Source organism: Anguilla anguilla, chromosome 6, assembly GCF_013347855.1.
Source record: "Anguilla anguilla isolate fAngAng1 chromosome 6, fAngAng1.pri, whole genome shotgun sequence".
Taxonomy (NCBI): domain Eukaryota; kingdom Metazoa; phylum Chordata; class Actinopteri; order Anguilliformes; family Anguillidae; genus Anguilla; species Anguilla anguilla.
Window position 1 is genome coordinate 12685380 of NC_049206.1, and position 22956 is coordinate 12708335.

At 44.6% G+C, this 22956-nt stretch overlaps 1 protein-coding gene across 1 annotated transcript in view; it reads right to left on the reverse strand.

The window, feature by feature from the left end:
* The window catches only part of clstn2 (calsyntenin 2), a 133342-nt gene that overhangs the window by 4150 nt on the left and 106236 nt on the right, over positions 1–22956 (reverse strand). Inside the window, exons 9-14 of the mRNA XM_035423592.1 lie at positions 13059–13221; positions 8626–8792; positions 6725–6873; positions 2155–2366; positions 684–851; positions 427–572 (exon numbers count right to left, since the gene is read on the reverse strand). Of these exons, the coding sequence (XP_035279483.1) occupies positions 427–572; positions 684–851; positions 2155–2366; positions 6725–6873; positions 8626–8792; positions 13059–13221 (1005 nt within the window). The remainder of the gene's footprint in view (positions 1–426; positions 573–683; positions 852–2154; positions 2367–6724; positions 6874–8625; positions 8793–13058; positions 13222–22956) is intronic.

Below are 22956 nucleotides of genomic sequence, written 5' to 3' on the forward strand. Positions count from 1 at the left end.
CTGCAATCCCAGCTCAAATAAAGACATCGCCTCGCGAGTTGCAGGAGATTGAAACTCCGCCCCCATGAGTGGTTGCCAGGTTCTCTCACACCTGAGTCTTATGTTGGGCCATAGATTGTAGAAAAATATGGACAAAGTCACTGTGACTCTCCATGGGCTCGGTGATAAGCGTTTTGAAGCCCAGGAAGTGCAGTTTGTGGGCGCCTCCATGTTTTACAAACTGATGCCAGAGACTGCTCAGTAGGTACATGAAGTCCAGTCATCTACTAAGCGTGTGACATCCAGTGACTCGGCAAGCAAACTTAAACTCCACACAGATTTACTTTGGACAAGCAGATTTCTGACCAACTTGCCAGACTGGACAAGTGGGGGAAAAAAACCGTAAGGTTGAAGCGAGCGGAACATGACCAGACCCCAAGCTCTGACCTCCATGTTGAACTCGTTGCTGGTGTAGCGTCCGTTGAGCTCCGAGCAGGTGACGCAGAACCGGCGCTCCTTCAGGCCCGCCGGGTGCCAGTTGCGGTACCTCACCTGCCGGATGGCCTCCTCGTAATGTGACATGGAGTCCACGCCTGGGACGAGACAAGCAGCCTGTTGCAGGTGGTGGACACGGTCTCACTTACGCTCTGTAGATGGAGTTGCAGAGGATGGGAGTTGATGTTGAGATTGGCTGAGATACCTACCGTAGATGGAGATGCCCGAGGTGGAGTTGGTGGCGTCCAGGTGCTTCCCCTGCAGCGCTGAACGGGGTATGTGCAGGCTTTCCTGCTCTGGGTCCAGCTCCTCTCCAATCACCAGCACGTCGCAGTAGTCCAGGTTATGGAGGAGCTCAATGACTCCTGGTCTGTGGGCTGTATACACATACACATACACATACACGGCTGGGCATGAAGGTGCCTAGCGTCACAGAAAGGGCAAGTCAATCAAGCCAATTAGCTTTTATCTTCAGGGACCTAAGAGTTTAGCACGGTCCAACTGCGAACTGGATGCTCTGGCGATCTCTCACACGGCGTGACTTGGGGATCAATGCTTTCCTGCCCAATGCCAAATGAGACAGAAAAGACACGTGCAGTACTCACTAAGCGTGAGTCAATAATACCAGTAACTCGCACACAGCAGACCTCCCCGACCCCTAAGGTCACGGCTGTGGCACTCGGGCGACGACAAAAGAAGCGGAGCTGTCAGTCAGATTCACTGTGTCCACCCTACTGAGACGCACCGTAGTGAACATTTCTGTGCCCTTAATTGAGATCACACTGGGCCATTTGTCTGGCCGACAGAAGGCTTGCTCAGCACAGGAGTCCAAGTCCTTATCAATCAAGGCTTTGTTCAAAGAGCTGCAGACTATCCATCCTCCCCTCAAAAATGACCGCAGACAAACTCGTGATTGATTGCAGGACTTTCAAAGGCACCCGGAGTTGCTCTCCGAAACACGAGCCACATTTCGACGAACAATTATAACTTACTTAATTCCAGTTTGAGCTCGAAAGAGTTTTGAAGCTTTCTGGGAAAAATTCCAAAAGTTCATGAAAGATAAACCCAGTGAAAGTGTTTGGTTGGACCATAGACTCACTCAGTCAATGGCCTTTCATTAATATTGATTGCACATTCCCCACCACTGTAGTTTTTTGTTCACGATGACTGGTGTCCATTGTGCATTGTGAAAGTCTCTGCCATCTGATCAGCGCTACCACAGATTCTGTACATCCACCAGATATTCAGCTCCATATTCAGAACCCTAAATGTTCTGCATCTCTGCCACTGTTCTAACTCTCTGCCACAGTCCAATTTTAAGCATCGTATGAACACTCATAAGGGGCTTGGATCAAGAACAGCACCGGAGCAAAGTTATCCTTTGTATGTGATTCATGAAAACATGCACAAAAAAAAAAATCATACATTGATTGTTTGTGTACCATCCTTGACCCACACCATTTATGATCACCCATAAAGGGTGTGGATCAAAGACAGCACTGAAGCAATGTATGCTTTTTCTGGGTACACCTTTTCATGAATATTCATACAGTGCCAGAAGCTCCCGCTACCATCTGGAACCTCCTGAAGTTGAGAGGACATAAGGAGCGCGGGAGTTGCCCATCTGGTTGCTGCGGAGAGTCTTTCTCCAGCCGCGAGCCGCGGCGCGGCGGTCCTTACCCGCGCTGTGTGCGGCCGCGTCGCTCTTGCTGACCGTGCTGACGATGCGCAGGTCCTGGAAGAGCGCCACGCCCGCCGGGTCGCGCAGGTCGGGGCCGGGCCGGGTCAGGAGCTCCGCCCCGGCGATGGTGATGCGCGGCTCGCTGGGCGGCAGGACCATCACCACGGTCTCCACATCCGGAATGGAGATGCAGGAGTCCTCGCCGAAGCACCTGAGCCGGAGGGGGAGGGGCAGGAGAGAGAAAGAGAGGCTACAGATTGATGCTTTCGGGTGATTCCGCTTTATTTAATTTAAACAGCAATCCGCTACCGTTCGTTGAATGGGCGGCCTGTGCACTCCTTTCTTGTGATTACTTTTGATTAGATGCATGTGCCTCCAAATGACTCAGGAGCTCCATTAACTGAGTATTGTAATTCTCACTCCCCTGCTCTAAACAGCCTGATGAAGATGCACGACAGTGGAGAGGCACCGCATAAACCTCAATGGGCTACCCACCTTCAGTTATTTACTTTTCTTCAGTGATGTCATACTAACTGACTAAAAGCTTTCTCATTTGAGTCCCAGTTTTGAACAAAGTGTTTACTTTCTTATTTTAAGAAATATCTCAATTAAGAAAAACACTTAAAAAAAAAAACTAAACAGGTGGTGCGGTGGAGGGCTGTAGCCATTGAAGCAGGAATAAGAGCTCATTTGTGGAGTCTAGCTCCAGCTCCGCAATTGGACTCCTTCCAGCTTGATTAAGGAGAAAAATTAAGTGAAGAAATGGCTCATCGGAGCACTGCGTTCCTCCATGAGCTGTCATTTGCAATTACATTTCTAGGTGGCCTGTCGAAACAATGAATTTTCTCTTTCCTGATTCAGAGCTGGTTACCAATTTATGCCGAAGAAGAAGTATGTTTATTTTAAGAAATACTAATATGGCAGAATGTTAGATAGTTTAACACAGTTTTGATTGTTCTTGTCACGACAGTTCCTTTGCAGATTAATTTGCCGCTGCAGTGCTTTATGTTTTCTGCTGGCTTACCCAGTTGAATAACAGACCGCAAGTCATTGGCCGTAATATTCAAGATGGAAACTCATTATGGAATTCATTAGGTTTAACAAATGCAAACCAGGTGTCTAATAGTTCTAAGAACCCTATTTGAGATATATTTCAGGTAATCCTGCAGCATTCTTTCAACCCTGTATCACTGGTAAAAAATAAATATTTTATTTGGATATTAAGGTGAGCAACAAAACCACTTCTCGCCTCTTTTTAATCGATGATATACATTACATATAGTGAGTGATGTGGACATTCCCACCGAATGAAATCTTTCTCCCTCAGCGACACAACAGCCAATCTTGGCGCAGCACGGTCCAGACTTGCTGACCAATGGAGCAGGGCCTTCACAGGAGGAGCCACCCAGCAGCCCAGCAGGACCCCATTCAAGCAAGACGTCCGACCCTCAGCCTGATTTTCATTCTCCTGATACAATTTATAAGCCATGTGGAGATTGGGCTCTCCTAAAATGGGTTTAATAGCTCTCTGGTTCAGTGTAAATTAAAGATGTCTGCTCTGGTTTGGCTCACCCTCTCTATCCCTTTTCACAGAGAAGATTTTGGCAGACACCCCCCCCCCCTCCTTCCCCACCCCCACACACACACAGGTGGGAGAATCTCTTCCTGAAGGCAAATGTTGGGCTCCACTTGGCCATGTTTGTTCTGTGTGCTTTATGAGCAATCTGGCAGACTCCTCTCATTTAACCCTCATCTATTAGGGTCCAAATTAACACCAGTGTGCACAGAATACTGTCTAACTTTACGGAAGTTTCTGGAAGTACCCACTGCAGGAACATAAGAGATGAGCAATGACTGATGATTATATGAGCATTCTTTTGCCACTTTCATGAGGATGCGAACACTTCATTACTGCATTCAGAGTTGATAAATATAAGATTCTATCGGCATAGTTTTGAGATATACAATAAAGCATTATGATAGAAGTCCCATATAACAGCTTTTTGCTGTTTCGCATCTACTGTATGTTTGTTTTACTGTTTAATAAAGTAATTCCATGTTTTGAATCTGTTGTTTTGCAAAAACACAACAAAGAGTATTTTCCATGTTAATTAATGACAAATTGGACCCAGTTATTCTAAGTTCTCCTTTTATGAAGTGTGATGTCACATTTGCAAGGTATTTCCAAGGCTTGTTGAAGAAAGCAACATATTAACTATGCAAGGAAATACTTGACTCACCTTGACTTCAAACCCACACTAAGCAAATAATTTGTAATGCTATATTAGCAATACTTTATAAATTATTTCTTATTAGAAACAAAAAATGTGTACATGAAAAGAAAAAAGGTTACATCAAAATTTTAACCTACTCATTTCTCTTAAGGATCAGCAATAAACTGCTAGCCTGCCATTGAGGTATATCACCTTCTAACATAAACATCACATGACATCATTTTACTTAAACTGTAACACAGGTAATAGCATAATTAGAAGTTTCAAAAGACCTGTTGACTTCACAATAGCTGGTATGTGGTTGCTTGGGCAGGTCATCAAAATCCATCTCTGAATATCTAGAATATTCTTCATCGCACACAAAAACTGTCTGGACCAATGGAAAATATACACTTAGGGCCAGATTTGCTACGGAAATGGAACGCAAAACATTTGCTACAGTAGATGCTATATGCTATATGGCTCTGTTGCGGTTGCAGATACAGACACGTGAATAACCAATTTACCGAGACTGGTTCTATTTATGCAACCGAATAAATTCAACGCCCTCATTAAAATTTCTGCAGTAGGAGACACCCATAAAAAGGGTCAGAAACAATACAGGATGCTATACACGTCCAGATTACAAGGCGCTAAAAAATGGATATGGAGCAGCCAGGTACAGGCAGCGAGGGAACCACAAGAAAAAGAAAACATAAATTTACAAATGAGGAAATACAGGTAATGGTCAACGAGGTACATCATCACAGTGGCATATTATAGCATAGGAATGAATACAACCCCAAGGTAGATGATAAAAATTTGGCTTGACATCACATATAAAATTAATTCATTAGGTATAATAAAACGAGCAGTAGAGGACATAAGGAAGAGATGGCATGATATTAGGCAGGACACGAAAAGAAAAACTTTACGAGGGCAAAAGACACAGGTGGTGGTCCAGCTAAGGAAAGAATATTAACAGCGACAAAACAACAGGTGGAAAATCTCTGCAAAATGAGCAGGTCATGGGGCTGGAAGAAGTAGACGTGGATGAACTAGCGATGGGAGATAGCAATAGCGAAGGCCACAGACTGTCTGATGGTAAAACTGTCAACTATTCACAATTCATTATATACCCTACTGAACACATACGCAGAACAATTGTTTATATTCAGAACTGTGTTATCATACTAACTGCTAGCTGATGACATCAACCAAAATCCTGCGTCCTTTCAAATTTCATATTTCATGAAAAAATAAATAAGGAACGATTAGTAGAAATGTGTGAAACGTATTTGAAATCATATCTCCTTTCCAGAGTGTTATGAATCATTTGTTCATCTTCACCCCACGCAGCCCACAAGGGAAACTGATCTGACTGAGGAGGGTGTGTGTACAGCCCGACAGCCTGTGCATGAGCTATAGGCTATCGGCTATATATCAGCGCAAATTACCGCCTGCTTTCAGGAGTTATAGAAATTCTAACACAAAGAGGGGTGTCGCAATTAATGCGTGCTTTAGTAAATTACACAGAATACTTAATTGGCCTAATTTACATAATCTCCCGACCAGTTTTAAGTGCGTTCACCCCAGGTATGCATATGCATGACCAGATCTAATTATGCATCAAAAGGAAAGTCAAAGCGTGATATAATCCACAAAAAATACATCCTAGTAGAAATTCTCGTCTTAACTACTGCTTGTATTTTTGCATAGACTGCATTGTTGCTGTTCTCGTTTGTGTTAGTGTTAATCAGCTTAACCCACAGGGTCCAAGTTGAACTATGCGGTTGTTCCCTGCACTTGGAACGGTACTTCTCTCTGGGGTTTTCGACACACTTGTTCCTGGTTCTGGTTATACACTTTGTTGTACGTCGCTCTGGATAAGAGTGTCTGCCAAATGCCTGTAATGTAATGTAATTCTGACCCATTGCGTCCTTTTAGTAAATACGAAGTGGATATTGTGCCCTTGTAGCAACGGCATTTTCATCAGAAAAGCAGTCGTAATCATTTAGAACATCTGGGCCTGAGAAACCCCACAGAAAGAACAATCACTTTAAAGGCGAGATTGTCACATCTCCTGTTTCATGCTAACAAGCCTCCACTGAAAACACCTTCTGTTCCCACCTCAGCTGATGCACGATGAGCATTCTGGCGTTAAAATGGATGCCGTGCATCACCCAGGTAAGCCCTGCACACTGGCGGTGTGTCTGAATCGCGTTCCCCTCCCTGACCGTATCTGCTTTGTGTCTTTTGTGTAGATGTGTTGCCGGTGTCTCCGGTGCCTCGGAGGGCGAGGTCAGCGGGCGTGCGAGAGAGAGAGAGGCGGTTGACGGAGGCGCGCGGGGCTCACTGCACGGAGGTGGCAATCCGCAGCCGCCGGATCCCGGGCGTGGGGAACTGGCGGGAGTTGATGTAGGACACCTTGGACAGGGCCGCGTTGATGCTGTCCAGGTCGTCCCCCTCCATGACCAGGATGGACTGGGCCGGGTTGAAGTGGAACTGGAGAAAGAGCGCAGAGCATTTTTAAGTGTTAATTCAACTCCAGCAGCGATTATATGAGTCCATGTACTCTATCAGAGTTTTTTTTTTGTTTTGTTTTGTTTTTTAAAAGCCTTCCATCGCCTCCTCTAGTGGATCTCAGCAGAGCTCGGCCTGGCCGACCCCAGCCCCCCGTTTCCCCACAGAGCATACAAACAGCTGTCCAGGTGAGCTATTGCGGGGTCGCCGGGAAACAAGGCCGGCCCACTTTATGCTGCTCCCCAATCAAACACTGTAATTCACAGGAAGTGAGTTACTCTCTGGGTCTTAAGCCCCCACCCCCCCCCCCCCCCCCCACCCCTTCCTCCCAGAGCACTGTGGGCCAGGGGGCACAGAGGAAAACAGACAAAGAAAATTGAATGTTTTTTTTTTTTTTTTTGTGGAAAGGTGAAACGAGGCATGCCTTCCTGTTTTCCCCCACTCTCCCTACATCTGATTTGCTCTCTCTCCTTCTACCTTGAAAACTGACAAGATTTAATCAGTCTATTTCTAAAGAAAGTGCACTTTGCCACTGCTGACTGAAGAACACAGCCCTGGAGTATACAAAATTGACCTGGCTGTTTTATCAACCACAGGACTGTGATGGGTGGGAAATGAATAAATCCCTCCCCCCGTCCCTTACACACACGCACACACTATCACAGGCCCCCCCTCACCCAGCAGACCTCGTCAATGCTCCCATCATTCAGTTTAATTCCTCTCGTCCTCATCAAATTATTCTACACCCATACAAATGAGAACACAATTTTTTCACGGGGCAGGTAGTTAATGTGCGTTTCCAGCTAACCGAGAAGTATTTGAGTATGTATCTCTTCTTATCTGATGACTCCGCCCCCTGGGGGTCTGGGTTTATGTCAGTAATTACTGCGTGTTCCCTGTGAAAACAGTGCTATGAAGCAGCAGAGAGTTAAAGGGGAGAAGATAGCAGTAGTGTTACTGCAGTGCATTGCCTCCTCACCCCTCACTCTGTGCTAATAGAATACCACAGATACGTTCCTTACTCATACTGCGACCGTATGCTTAAAATAGCTGAGATTAGTTCCCTTAGAAGCAAATACTGGATTTTACAATATTGTCCTTGTGTAAAATTCTGCAAAGAAATAATAAACAGGAAAATCTAATCATAATTTGGCTCAGGTGGAGAGGAATTCTGTTTGAGGAAGTGGCTTTGACACTTGGTTGGCTCCTGAGAATTGCAACAGGGTTTGTGTGATATTGATGTTGTTGTATAATACCATCAAAAATGTTTAAACCATCAGCACTGTAAATCAAAGGAAACTAAAGTAGCAATAAATGCATATTTACACACATAAAGTAGAGTTATAGTGTAGTGAGAGACAAATGATTGATGTACCCCTGTTTTTTCCCTACTAGTTATTTAGTGTGTATACAGTGTGTAGAGTGTGTGCATGCAACTTTGTATATGCATGAGAGTGAACATATGTATAATGTATCTGTGTCTGTACTTGTGTATGCATGTGTGTGTGCTTTTGTGTACCTGCATACATACTGTATATGTTTGTTGGTATGTGGATGTGTGTGTGTGTGCGTGTGCATGTGTGTGTGTGTATGTGCATGTGGGTGTATGTGTGTGTGTGTTTATGTGCATGTGTGTGTATGTGTGCGTGTGTGTGTGCATGTGTGTGTGTGTGTGTGCATGAGTGTGTGTGTGTATATGTGTATGAGTGAGTGAGTGAGAGAGAGAGCCATCACCTTGATGCCTCTGCCCAGGCTCTCCAGAGAGTTTATGTCGAGACCCTCCTTGCAGGCCTGCAGACAGGAGATGACCTTCTGGGTCTCGATCTTTCCCGGGCGGATGGTCAGGCCTGAGAGACTCCCTCTGAAATACTGGGTGAACCGTGGAGTGGTGACTTCACCTCCTGGGGGAAGGGAGTCGAGGGTTGGGATTTGGGGGTTTGGAGTGGGGGCGGGGATGACAGATCGAACACAGTTAAGAAGTATGTGAGGCATTTTATTTTGCATTATTTTCACAGAATAGTGGTCTTTGTGGCTATTATAGTTTTTCACAACTGCTTATTTCCTGAAATGATGCTTCATTTCCCAAACCTATAAACACAAAACGCAAAACACTGCTCTGGCAAGACCTCAGACTTGGATGAAACAAAATGATGTACTCTAAAACATCTTAACTTCCATCTTAATTAACCATTGCCTTCAGATGGCTCACAAAAGCCATCAAATAAAATACATAAACATTGCTGAATACCCATTACACACTGGTGAGCTAAATTAGAAACACTAATATAAAAGTTGTTAATGAATCAACAACCATATGCTTTTTCTTAACCTGTATATGTATACACTTATCGACATGAATTGTGTAAATGTGCAAGTGTTAAAGGGAAACAGTACGCAGTATCCACAAGGGTGTACACTACAATTACACTGCAAGGATGTGTCATTTCACAGAATTTTAATTGTATTTTCCAGCATACAAGAGAAGTCAGGGAAAGAAGTAAAAATAAAATTGAAGTAAAAATGTAAAAACAAAATTCCAAACTGTTCAACTAAAATAAGAGACATGTACACATTGTCAAAGAAAGAAATTCTGCCTCTGGGCTGAGTCAGTCCAGAAGCTTCCATCTACACCGCATGCAATGTCAGCCCTAGGCAGGCAGTGGGGGAAGTACCTCTAAGTATAGTATGCCTTATCCACCCCTGGCAAGACCCCATGATAATGTCCCCACAAGCCCCACTCATATGTAATTCTTTCATATACTGTACCTTCCACCACCATGCACAGAAAAAGCTCGTCTATGGTGTTTAGGAACGGGGAATAGGGTGTAAGAAGCAAATTACGGAATCGAGGACTGTCAGTGAATCAGCTGTGGACCACAGCAGTGTGGTTGAAACTCATGTTAGCCCAAATAGCAATGTAGCGTGACTGCTCTGGCTGCCCTGACTCCCTCTGCTCTCAGTGAAATGTATTATCCTGAAGACCATCGAGGAAAGCCAGCAGATGTGCTGTGTTATATTGGCCCAGGGTGGGGTGGCAGCAGAGGACTTAAAACTCTTTTTAAGATATTTTCAAAAGGAACATGGCAAGCTTGTTTCGTTCGTATTCTGTTACATCGAAGGATGTGGCGAACGGTTGAAATGCTGATTTGGTCAATTCCGTGAAATATACACTCATCTTCTATTATTCTGGTCTGAATTTCTCACAAACAAATAACATTGCCGCAATTTTAACACTCACAATCTATAATTTCACGGACAAGGACATGCTCAACTACAGAAGCACAGATCTCATCAGATACAAATGCTCTCCTTGTCATTCTTCCTCCTCTTCCACCTCCTCACAGTTGTAATCTTCCTCTTACTTCAGCTCAATCTGCATTGTTTGGATCCATTGTTCCAAAGCAAATTAACTCATAGGTGGCCCTTTTTAATTCATGCTGAGGTTCTGATTGGTGTCTTAACAATTTTGCTTCTGAGTGTTTGCACCTAGAGAACTGTGTGGAAATCGAGGTAAGGTTGCGATGACTTGAGTTAATTATATTGAATGTCTGTTTCCTAAATGAGCACATGGTGCAACCTGTGCTTTATAAAAAGAGTTTTGCACAGAGGGCTCAACAAATCTCCAACATGGATGAAAACAGGTGTTTACAGTTTACAAGAAATGAGTCGTGTAATGGTTTGGGATGTTTCCCTCATAGAACCAGTTTTAGTGTGTAAATAAGAAAAACAGTTTTTCATTTTTTAAATATAAAAATTTTTTTAAACTCACTTTGTATTATCTCTATGTCAGGTTGTTCGGATTGTCTAACAACTTTTTTGGGCTGACATTACGTACTTTGCGCTTAAATAGTTAAATGTATTGTGTGAAACACAGTAAGGGGGATGGTTTGATGTCATTTTTATAGATAGCTATGTTCTTCCAGTTACACACGCATGTTAAGGGTTTTGATCCCTAATAATTGGTTCTGCTAGCTGCTGCTCATTAAATTAACGTAGAGGAGACTCTGACCTTCGAACAAGTCATTTCTTACAGGCTGTTTTCCTCAATGAACAACTGAGCCAATTAGTTGACTGGCACATACTTGCCTTTCTCTTATCGGCGTCAGAAGTGGCTGCTTTTCTCATAATTTACAAGATTACATAACTTCATAAAATCTATGTAATTATTAGAATACATTTTTAACAGTAATTTTCAGAGAGACATTTCTGGGAATTAATTGTAAGATGGGAGCTCTATAAACGGTATGGAGGGAAAATCTTGTTATTTTGTATAGGACTTAAATTTCTGAGAGAAATCTTCACACGTTTATGGGAACACATTATATTCTCAACATTGTTCAGAGAGTGAGAAATAAAAGCACCTGCAGTCTAATCAGTGAATGTTGGAAGATGCTGCAGAATCTGAGGCATAAGTATGACAATGCTACCATAAAACAAATTAAGAGAATGAGCTGTTTAGCTACCCACCAGTGTAATTATATACGGTAATTATATAAGGTAATTAGTTGCTTCATAAGTCAAGCAAAAAATAAAAAATAAATTAAATAGGCAGAGCCATGATTAAGGGTAAGATTTTAGTCTCATCCAGTTCCAGCTCATGAACCATAACCTGATTCTGCACAGTGCTGTTCTCAGAATCTGAATGGCATAGCGTAGTTTTATGCATATACTGTATGTGAACATATTGCATTTCATTGTTCATTGGTTCAGTCAGTGTTCAGTGATTCAAGACAGTGTCCTGGAGCGATCTGAAAGTTTTTAATGATTCCTGCAGCTGTTAGCAGGAACACAGCGAAAACTTTCTGTCTCCTGGCTCCAACCCAGCTTGATTTCCAGTGAATTTCTCTTATCTCCTGACAGGTGTTGTGAATTTAATTTTGGGACACTGTGATGTTAATTATAGCTGAAAAGCAGAATCAAAACAATTACCCTGCCAGGCTTAACTAAGTTTCTTTGGCAGGGATATTGGACATGTTTCTTAAAATGCATTTTTTTGCATTAAGTAAGTTCGCAAAGTAACTTTACCGCCTAATTTGCCTCATTGTGGAGCTTGTCATATTCCTGGGGGAGGGGAGGGGAGTCGGTGCTTTTGTGAATTTGAAGTTCTCTTAAGCTGACATTCCTTGTCAGGGAACGTTAGTCAGACTGAATTGACTTGAACAACATCTTGTGCTGGATTCAGTTAAAGGAGAACCTGCTCAAACGGAATCTCCTTAACCCTCAGGGGCCTCTCAAAACCACACCGCCCCCCCCCCCCCTCCCTGCCCGCTCCTGTTCGGCTCTGGAGTTCTGTGCGCTAAACACAAAATAAAATCACCGAGTCAGGCCAATTAGCAACTCCCCGAGATGAGGCCGAAGCGCAAATTATCAGTACGCCGGTACCTCATCTGTGCGATAAAGGAAGCGGGGTCCGCACAGTTTGAGTCCCACTGTCACTCGCTGTTCTGCGCTTGATTAGGAGCCGGAAAACTAGCGCCCACGAAAGACAATCTGGCTCGTTAATAGCCTGGAAAGATATCAGTGTCAGCTCAGTGGAGCTCAGCCCAGTTTCAGAGGGACGGAGTTCCGTAGCCGGTGAACTTTTGTTTTATTCGGGCCTCATAATCCTCCATTCAGGCAGTCTTAACACGGGCGCGGTGTCGAGGACAGGAATGAAAGAACAGAAGTATGGCTAATACAAAGGAATCCAAATGACGACTCAACTGTAAGAACTGGAAAGCCTCTGCAGAGGGCCCAGGCTATTGAGATGCATCGTCGCGTAGTTCCGCTACCCAGCACGTTTCCATAATTATTCAGATCATAAAAGTGGCGTTAAGCAGTTTTTTCTTTGTTCAAATGAAGTCATTATTCCTGTGTTTGACAAGCTGAAATGAATACACCAAATTTTAAACTTCCCTTTTTTCCCCTTTGACATTTTTCTGAAGCTGAGACTTCTTTGTATGAAGATTAAGTCACTTTCTTAAAAATCAGCATGCAAGAATGGTCTTGCTGTGGTCAGTGATGTTCAATTTCTTACTTTTTTTAAGCTATATCCCTGTATCTCATGTATGTACTCTAACAATAAGCCAGTTTTTTGATAGAGTACATACTTTAGTAATACTTTCTTTAATTGATTTTTATTTTAGGAGCAATAGGCTCAAACACAGCCCCCTAGTTTCCAGACTCACCTTGCCAGCAGGCACCCACTGTCAGCTGGACATCAATCTTGGAGGGGTGGATGGGCCAATCGTCTGTTACTAGGTAGGGTTCATAGGTCACGCCGTCCACGTAGAGTGTTACCAGGGGAAACTCCACATTAATCACGTAGTAATGCCACTCCTGGTCACAGATCTGTCCAGAGCAAATATCCATTATCAATAAGCGTTGACATACATTGGCCACCATGACCAACAAACAGACACACACATTAGCACACACTCTGAACACAGACACAAACACAGCCAAGGAGCACACACAGTCAGATGTGTCTTAGATCTTTGATGCAGAGGCGTGCATTGGGCGTAGGCAAGAATAAGAATATTTTTTACAGTTACAAGCATTGCTATAACAACACGGATCACAGACAGCATTTGATCGTAAAACGCATGCATATTATGTAACAGTTACACAAGTGAGGAGCGCTAAACAACTGGAAGAACAGCGACATGAAAGAGAACTGCTTCTGCTACTGACAGCACTGGTTCTGCTACCAGAGAACCATCATAAAAAATGCAGTTTACATTTGCTTACCAACTAAGCAGCTAGCTAGCTGGCAAACAAACTAAAAGTAATGGCCAAACATCTTTGCTAACCCTAGACAAGCATGTCATGAACTCATAAGGGAAAAATAAGACATCCATTCCGGATTGCAACCACAATATTAATTCCCCAGACTGTTTTTTACAAAACCGTTTAGCATTCAACCAGACATGAACCCAAGTTTCCCTTCTCTCTGTTTTAATCAACTGTACGATAAATATAGTTAGGGCGGGCGCTCAATCACCTGTTTAAACTGAAAAAGGAAGGCGTGCCTTTTTTGATGAGAAAAAATCTCTCCTAGCAGGCATTATCTTGATGGTGAGGTTTTTGCCAAACTGGCCTACTTATCAATATCAGATATATTAGATCTGCTGAACCAGCTGGAACTGTCCATCCAGGAAGAAAGAGCAGTATGTCTGCAGTTTGTGACATAACTGCAGGATTTAACCGTGGAAGGATTTAATACTTTGGAACAAGTGAAAAGGGGATGAATGCAAATGTCCCCACTCTGGAGTGAGATTCTGGAAGATTCTCTCCAAATGTGTGTGTTTTGGGCATTTGAGTCAGCTGTCACATAAATTCTCAGGCTACCTCCCAGACGACCCACAGAGATGGCAATCTCTGGATTTGGGAGCCATTTTCAGAAGATACTGCGGCTGAGGACTTGGCTCCGTCCACTTTGCTGGAAGCCCAGCTGACAGAACTATCATCTGATGGCAGAGAGTGAAACTTCAGCTCACAAAAGTTGACGCACTGCTTCATTTTGCAATTTGGCACCACTGAATATTCGGCTCTGTTACGACAGGCGGCCAAGTTTCTGTTGCCTTTCGCCACGCCATACTTGCGTGAGTCAGGATTTTCATAGTAAATACTGACCATATTAAGACCAAAGACTAGGAATAAGCAGGAAGTAAATTTGAATGAAACGCCTGTGAGTCACCATCTGGTCCATCACACTCCAGTTTGACCCAGTTACTTTGCAGAATTTACAGTAAATAATCTACGTATCCCCAAAGGTGAATAGCCATCTGTGTTATTTTATCATTTCAACGGACAGTTATATACAAAGTGTTATGTCCCTGCTTAGGACATACAGGTATTTAAATGAAAAGGGAAACGCGGACAGACAAACAGCTAGAATACAGTACTTTAGGAATGAACTCTCGGGCCCTGGCACATAAAGCAAAACCCCTCAGTGGTGGATGTTGTATTTCATTAACAGCCTAACACATGAACCGAGCAGCTCCTGCTGCACCACACTCTCTCCATAGAAACTACATTTTCACTTCTTTATATGCTAGTCTCTTTACCAATCACAATGCAGTGTTAACCAGCGACCAAATGCTTTACCATTTTAAAATATAATTAATCCTAACATGGGGTTAATTCACCATTCTTTAGATTTTTTTCCCTTATGTTTTTTGGTTATGCCTCATGCGCTCCCAGGCTTCCTTGATATATGCAATATAAATCTAAGTGGGACTTGAGGCACGAAAGGATGAGGACACCTGGAAGAGAGTACGTCTATGTGGGGAGAATATTTATCAAAAAGAGAAAAACAACTTGCTGCAGGGGAAATGTTTCTCAGTAAATGTAATACTCTGCAAAAGCGGATTTCACCTGAGGATGTAACAGCCCTGTTACATTGGCCTGCCGGGAGCTATTTGTCATTCCTGTCATATTCTTTTCAAATGGTATCCGCTGTAATTTCCGAATTCCATTTTACAGCATAAGCCTACTCGGGACGACTTAATTATCACTTTACTGCGGCCGTACTGCACTAATAATGACAGCTTTTATGTTATTATAATTACATATATACAATGAGGTGGATATGCATTAAGGCAGAAAATGGGTTATTTGCATTGGAATGACAGCCGTTTCACAATCCTTTCATTCCTATCCCTAACATGTGCACTCAGCACGTAGGCATCACTAACAAAAATCAATACAAGTGAATCAGTCCTACAGAGTTCCAACACTAAGCCCTAACCTCCTCTCTCTCTCTCTCTTCCTCTTTCTCTCTGTCTTTCTTCCCTCTCTCTCTCTCTCTCCCCCCCCCCCCTCACTCTCTCTCTCTCGCACCATCATCTCTGAGCCTCTCCACACCCAGCTGGTCCTGACGTTATGATAAAATGCCCCATCTGTGGCTCGCTGTTCACTCCATTCTCAGCATTGCACGGCACAACACGGCAATATATTGCCTTCTTGAAAAATCAATTTCTGTAGTGGAATTATAATAATGTATCACGGAGTGCAGACATGCTTTAGCACTCTAAGACCCCTCAGATAATTGTGCCAAGCAAGTGCATCGCAGGCCTGTTTCTCCCTTAAAGGGCTTTGTAATGTCAAAGCCTAAGTATTGTGTCGCTTTCAGTCATATTCAAAATACGCAATATGTACCAGTACACCCTCCTCCGAATGACGCTGTGAAGGGGCTAGTTACTGAAAAATAATCACCATGACTGCATTCATAAGAAAATACGCTGCCTGTCTAATGAGAAATCCACTTGAGATATCAATCTTGGCATGACGGGGGGGGGGCGGAGGACCCAGCTGGCCATACACGGACGGGCTCGTGCGGCACCCGTTAACGAACAGCCCCCCAAATAAGAGCGCTTCTCTGTCCTCCCCGCCTTTTCTTTCCATTTTAAGCTACGCAGACGTTTTTTAAATCGGTTTTCTATGCTGCATTTAGCGTGATGCTGACCTTCAGAGCAAGGAAATGGCGCACACGACCGGGACAAAGGGGGACCTGGAGTGCGCACAAGGCACGCTAGCAATGCTCATGAACCTTCGGGCCCATCAGGGAGAAATCGGGGCGACGAGCGGAGCGGCGGCAGCGGACCCCAGCCGAGGCAGATCACAGAGCCGGGACCAGGGCGGGAACGCCTCACGGTGTATTAGCCGGAGGCAGGGAGGGGGGGGAGGGACGGGACGGCAGGGTGCGGCAGAAACAGAAACTCCCGCGGTCAGCCGGCCGCCCGCCCGCGACGCGGTACGCCAACGTCAGCTCCGCCGCTCGCGCGGTCCTCCGCCGCGGCGACTGCGCGGCTCCGCTGATGGATTGCAGAGTGAAGAGGAAGTGGCAGCGGCAGGAGGACGCGCGCGAGCGAGCGAGCGAGCGTCGCCATCCATCGCAAATTGATGGATGGCGACGGAACCCGAAGCTGCAGGGATGAGAGGGGTGAACAATTACGGCTGGACTTCCCAAGTTTGGAGGGAAAAGAAAATATTCGGTTAATGTTTTAAAAAGATACAAGGCTTGAATTAACCGTAGGCTCCCTTAGTCCCTGCTGCATGCGGCAGCTCATCTGTGCAGTGGTGTTAGGCAACAGAAAGTTGGACAGAGCCGGTCAGTCTCTGAATTTCTATGAGAAACACCTAGACTGATAAGTTCCAGCCCCTCACTGGATAGGTTCTCCCATACTGCATGTGCCGTGCTATGCTATGCTATGATATGTTATAAGAGAAAACTGAAGACGGTTCTCCTCACAAACAATCTGTAACACATATGCCTCATGTTTCTCACACACGTGGCCTGTTTCTGTCACCCCCCCCCCTCCCCGTGTTTTTTGCTTACGCGTCTCATTCCACCTCTTGCTGCCCCCTTCGATCTGGGTAAAAATAAAAACCTGCAGAAATGAAAATCTGTCAGAGCAAAATACTGAAAGCCTCTGATAAATTTGATCAGTGAGATGCTACCTTAACACACACACACAAAATTACAGAAGCAGGCAGAAAATTCATACCTAACACCTCTGTGATGAAATCTCCACATGTCTGTGAGTGTTAATATACCGGTTCTGTTACCATTCAGTCAATCACAAACTGGAACCACTTTTAACTTTCCCTGCAACATGTAATTCTCAGAACGCCAACAAGATAACAATTTATTAAGGGACCTGACAAGCAAGTGTAGTTGGTATCTGTGTTCTGAAGACAAATAAAGAGATGTCTGGTTGCTGAGAGACGAAAGAAGTCAATGTTATGACTGGCTGCAGGAAGGAAGCTGTGATACAGGCTCTGAGGCTTGCCCACCATCGCAAATCATGGTGCTTGCTGGATTCTGATTCTGCACAGGTGTCACATGACACCAGTCAGAGATGAGTGTGAGTGGTGAGGGGTGAGGAGAAAAATTTGGCTATTATAGTGGTCAGGGGAAGACTGACCTCATGATCCACTTCACTGCTTAACTTGACCTAACCCCCTCTGGTCCAAGTCACGGCAAGGGGGTGGGGGATAATCATTCCCAAAGAAAATCCATCACGCATTGGTAAGACATGCTAATGGATCCAAAATCCACTAAGCACTCCCTCTCCCCCCCCAGATTGAATTAAAACGAATGCAATGAAAGCAGAGCAGCAACTCCAGTGAGCTCAGGAGGGAAATCAAAGCAATAGTGAATTCTGATACATTAAAGGCGGCAACATTGCCCCTGCCCCCCCCACTCGGCACACAAAGAGAAACACCGTTATTTCTGCACCTCGTTCCGCGACCACCTCCCTCGCCTTCACTTGTTCCTGGATTACCACAGGTTTTCAGAGAGCAGTACCGTATGTCAGAAGGGGGTTAAACCACGTTTAAGAGAGTGGGGAGCAGGGTAATCTGGGATGAAAATCATGTACGTAGCATATTGATCCGTCCATAGGCTGAGGGCAAATGTTTTCATGAAGGAAAATTGATATCACAACCAATAAACCCGGTTCTGTATATTTAAAGCAAACAGAAAAAAATAAATGGAAAATGCTGTTGGGAAGGACCCAAGAGGACATACCAGTCTGCAAGGATGGATTTATGAATATCAGAAACATGAGAGAAATTGTGAAGTGGCTGGACATGCCACACCTCCCCTGGTACGTACGTGCAGAGCTGAGTATTGTGATAATGCGATGACATCACAATCCATTGCTTCCTTGGGTAGTATTGCCGTTTTCAGCAACCACAGAGGAGCTCTACTCAAAGAGGATCATCCGAGAGCAGGCATTTCCCGTCCGGATGAGCTAGGGATCGATTTGTTATTCACGGCACATTTGCGGTAATCAAAACTGAGCCGGTTGGAATTTGCACTGTAACTGGTGTGTCAATAATCACAAATCTGGGGATGATTTCCGTCTCCGTGTCGGAGAGAATGTTTCTGTTTCTCTTCATTGATGCCACGAGGCCACAAGACAGCAGCTTAATGAGTCTGAAAATCTCTCCCTGGGATTCTCAGCACAAATCCGTTCGGAACACTTTACTATTATGGCCACGCAAATTTGAAAAATGTTTTTTAAATGACTGGATAAATTTGGACAAGACCATTTGTCAAATAATGAAGCAAATACACACCGTTGCAATGGAGAGAACCAGATTAAGTACTTTAATTACAGATGGGAAGGTGAGAATTAGTGCTGATGAGCCCATGATGATGCCTCAGGCGGTTCACATGTCAATCATGGCCTGGCCTGGAGGCATTGCCTGCACAGAGAGGGACTGACAGCTTTACATGGCTCTGCTAACTGTCCATACGTGTTCCCATGTGGGCATGCATACGGATGTGTGGACATGTGATTTTTTAAAATACGCATATATGTGTGCAAGTTTATAGTTGTGTGTATGTGCCCACGCGTACGGGTGCACGCGTGTGCGAGTATGTTTACGTCGGTATGTTCTTGCGGGCGTGTGGTCATGTTGGCATACGTGTGTTTTGTGTGCCTGAGGAAATAAAGAAGATGAAGAAACATAAGGAGTCAGTGGAGAGCGATCTTTCGCCCCCGGCTGACTGAGGCCGACAGCTCAAGTCAGCACTACTCAGTCCGACCCAAGCCCACCCTGGGCCTTTATTCAAAACCCCTGACAAGGAACAAAAGAACGGTTAATGTTCCGCACTCAAGCTTCTCCTGGAAAGCCCATCACTGTTTCCCTGCATTATTAATGCGGGCCCATTAAGTGTTCGTACTCCGGAACGGATTTGTAACTGTGCAGCAGTGAAATTAACTTCGCCTTTCAGACGCCTCCACAACATATTTCCAGGTCAGCGTTGAGGTGGCGAGGGAAGCGCACCACAAACATGGAGCTGAATAGTTTCAGACTCATCTCGGGTCATGAATGCTAAACAGAGGGCTGCTTTTTAGAAAAGGGCATGCCATGGCATTGACCCACAGTTTGCATAATAAGAATATTATCTGTAGGTGACTGAATTACATCTTTACATGCCTTGCTATGCAAAAACCGTTTCAGCGTGGAGCCTGAGCTCAAGTGGACACCCCTCCCTCTAGTGCCCATTGGTTGCCTCTCGTTGATTGACAGAACTTATCAGAATGTTGACTGTTTGCTTTGTTTTCTGACCCCCAAATATAGCAACCTGCTCTGAAAAAGGGCACTAAAATTTGGTAGGCACAAAAAGTCATTGCAAACACCAAAACATAATTCAAACTCAACAAGTATTTCTTAAAACACAGTTTGACGCATTTCAAGATTTGCCAATGGTGTAAGTAATTTTCACTCGTCAAGCAAACGGAAACTTAAAGCAAGGTAATATTTCTTACATGAAAAAATACGATTTTAAGTTTCATTACAAGACCAAAACCCTTGTTAAGCCATTCTTTTTGCAGTGATTGTAATTTACTGGTGGATTCCCCCAGTCGATCGATTTGTCCTAATTTGTCCTGACATAGTCACTGGGACGGATCGTGGCTGACCACACGGGAGCCCAGCCAATGGAGCCCTTCTCGAGTTTCACCTTGCGCTTCTTTCAAGAGAGACGGCACCCGTCGTGGGGTCGCGGAGTGCCTGCTAAAACAGATTGCTGCTCTCCAGGCGTTCACATTTTAAAAAATAACTTTCGGAAGAACAGCCAAAAACTTCCGTCGTCCTATCTTTCTTTCTCCCTCGCTCTCCCCCTGCCGGTTTTGAAATCGCGTCTGTCAGTTGTGGCCAGGGTGACAATGGCGGTTTCCCACGCTGCAGGATACGACGTCCGACTCTATAAAGCGTCGAAAGTCATCTTAATGGAAACCTTTTGCGGGGTGAATACCCGTCTGCGCGTGACAGACCAGCACAACGTGCCCCGTTGACGCGGGAATAGAGCCATGCCGGTGAATAATTTAGCATTCGCGATTATTTCACACTATTAAACAACCTTTAGGTAGCTTATAAATGGGGTTTTACTGCAACGAGACGGGAAGGAGCAGAAGAGAGAGAGAGAGACGGGCTGCCTTTGACTCCTCCGAACGTGCTTTCATCGCGCCTTTTGAAATCTTTGTGCGGAGGAGAAACAGATTATGGAAATGAGGCGGCTTCCGACATCCAATCTAATGCTCAGCCCGGTGCGGCTGGTGAAAGGGAAACATGACGTAGGAAACGAGGAGCCGCAGACCTGACCCCCCTCTAGCTTTTTATTTGAGAGCCCACAGAGGTGAAAATCAGAAGGCAGAATCCGAAATGAAAACAGGGAACTGTGAGAAATGTGTGAATTACAACCGGCTTTCAGCATCAGATATGCATCTCAATGTCTAAGGTGTTGGAGTAGTTATTCTGGGAACTTTGTCGTCAGTCTTTGTTCTATAGTTAAGCTTATTCCAGGCTTTCTGCAGATAAAATATACCTTATGGAAATAAAAAAACCGCAACAAAAGGATGAGGCTGGGTATGCGGGGACATAGGAAAATTATAATAATGAACAAACAATATAATCACAATAAAAATGATTATCATATTTTTTCATAAGTAATCCATGCATGCAAATTCAAGGAATATATAATTAAAAACATGGAAAAAAAAATATCCAAAGGCTGTGCCGGAACATAAAAATAAAGCACTCGAGTGAAGAATAAAATCCTCACAGCGATAAAAAGGAACTAAATCGGAACAGAAAAGGGCTGAGTCAGGCGAGCACTAGAGGTCTCAAAGTACCTGCGACAAGCACAGGTGCAGGCTTGTGTGCAATTCACATCTGGCGAGAGACACACTAACCGATGATGGCGAATAAATAAATAAAGGCCTGGGCAAACGGCTAACCAGACATCGCTGGATTCGGAGCTCTTCCACCGCAGCTGGTTTCCACGGCGTGCTGATTGTATCGAGGCAGCGAGGAATGGAAAAACGTGTTCTCGTTAGGGGGACCAGATTCCCGGGAGGACTGCGTACACAATGCAGCGAGGACCTACAATAACGCCAATTACGGCCAGCAAACGCTTTGAAATATGGCGCCGCTGAAACACGGGACGAATCAGGATTTTCTAAGGGTTGGCTGGGACACGTGAAAAGGGGTGAAATACGGAGCTCTCCCAGAAAAAAATCGGGGCGTCTCGTCGCCCTAGTGCTGCGTGCCTGCAGTGTGCATTCTCTCCTTCCGCACTTACAGGTGCCAGACCTGCACCACGCCAGTCCAGACAGAGCCTGTCTCTGAGCTTATCCCAGTCCAGGTGGCTGACGTGATTCCCCTCTCATTTCCGTGCTCCATCACTATCAATCTTGCTTCTGTGTACATTGATTTTCCCCCCCGCATATCCACAAGACAGTTGTGCATTTGAACGGGCAAGAATCAATGTCAAACTAATGCATGTTTTATGTTTTGCTTTTCTCGCAAATGGCGGTTTAATTATCTTTCGTTCGAATCCAGCACGACGAAGCGGCAACGACCGAAACAGCTTTGGCTTTGTGGTAACGCTTACAAGACAGAGAAGCTCCGACACAACAGGGCTCACGGGGTTGAACGCCGCCTCGTTCTGCCCTGACACGTCGTTCCACAAACGCGTCGTGAGTAACGGTCGCTCAGCTGAGAACGATCCATTCTTTTAAAGCCATTAAGGATGAAGAACTGCGGAAGAATCGCACGCTTTCTCTCCATCCCGTGTCATTCGCTGGGAAATGGAGCAAAACAGAGCATCCTCTCAAAAAAAAAAGCTAAGTGCGCAGAAGATTGCAAATCGATATAGCTAAATGGAGTTGCGACGAAAGACTGTGAGAGTCTTTTCAGAGTTTCAACGCTGCCATTGGTTATGTACTGCTGATGGTAAGGGGAAAGGGAGGGGGGTGGTGGAACAACATTGAACAGCCAAGACTAAGAATTGTTCCTCACGAAATGTTTGTTTCTGTCTTTGAAGCTGAGACTGTCTTCTGCCGAAACAAATTATTGTGTGTATGTGAGTCACACAATTCAAACAGATTTCCCATGAATTTGGATCAAAAGATTCTTCAAATGGGAGTCTATTTGTTTTGGAGACATCTAACACAGCTGGGCAGTGAGAGCATAGGGGGCCACTCCTGGCCAACAGAGGTACTGCACAATGAGTAACTAGTTCCTCTCCTGTCAATTTGGTCCAGTCCTATTCATGAAAGTGAT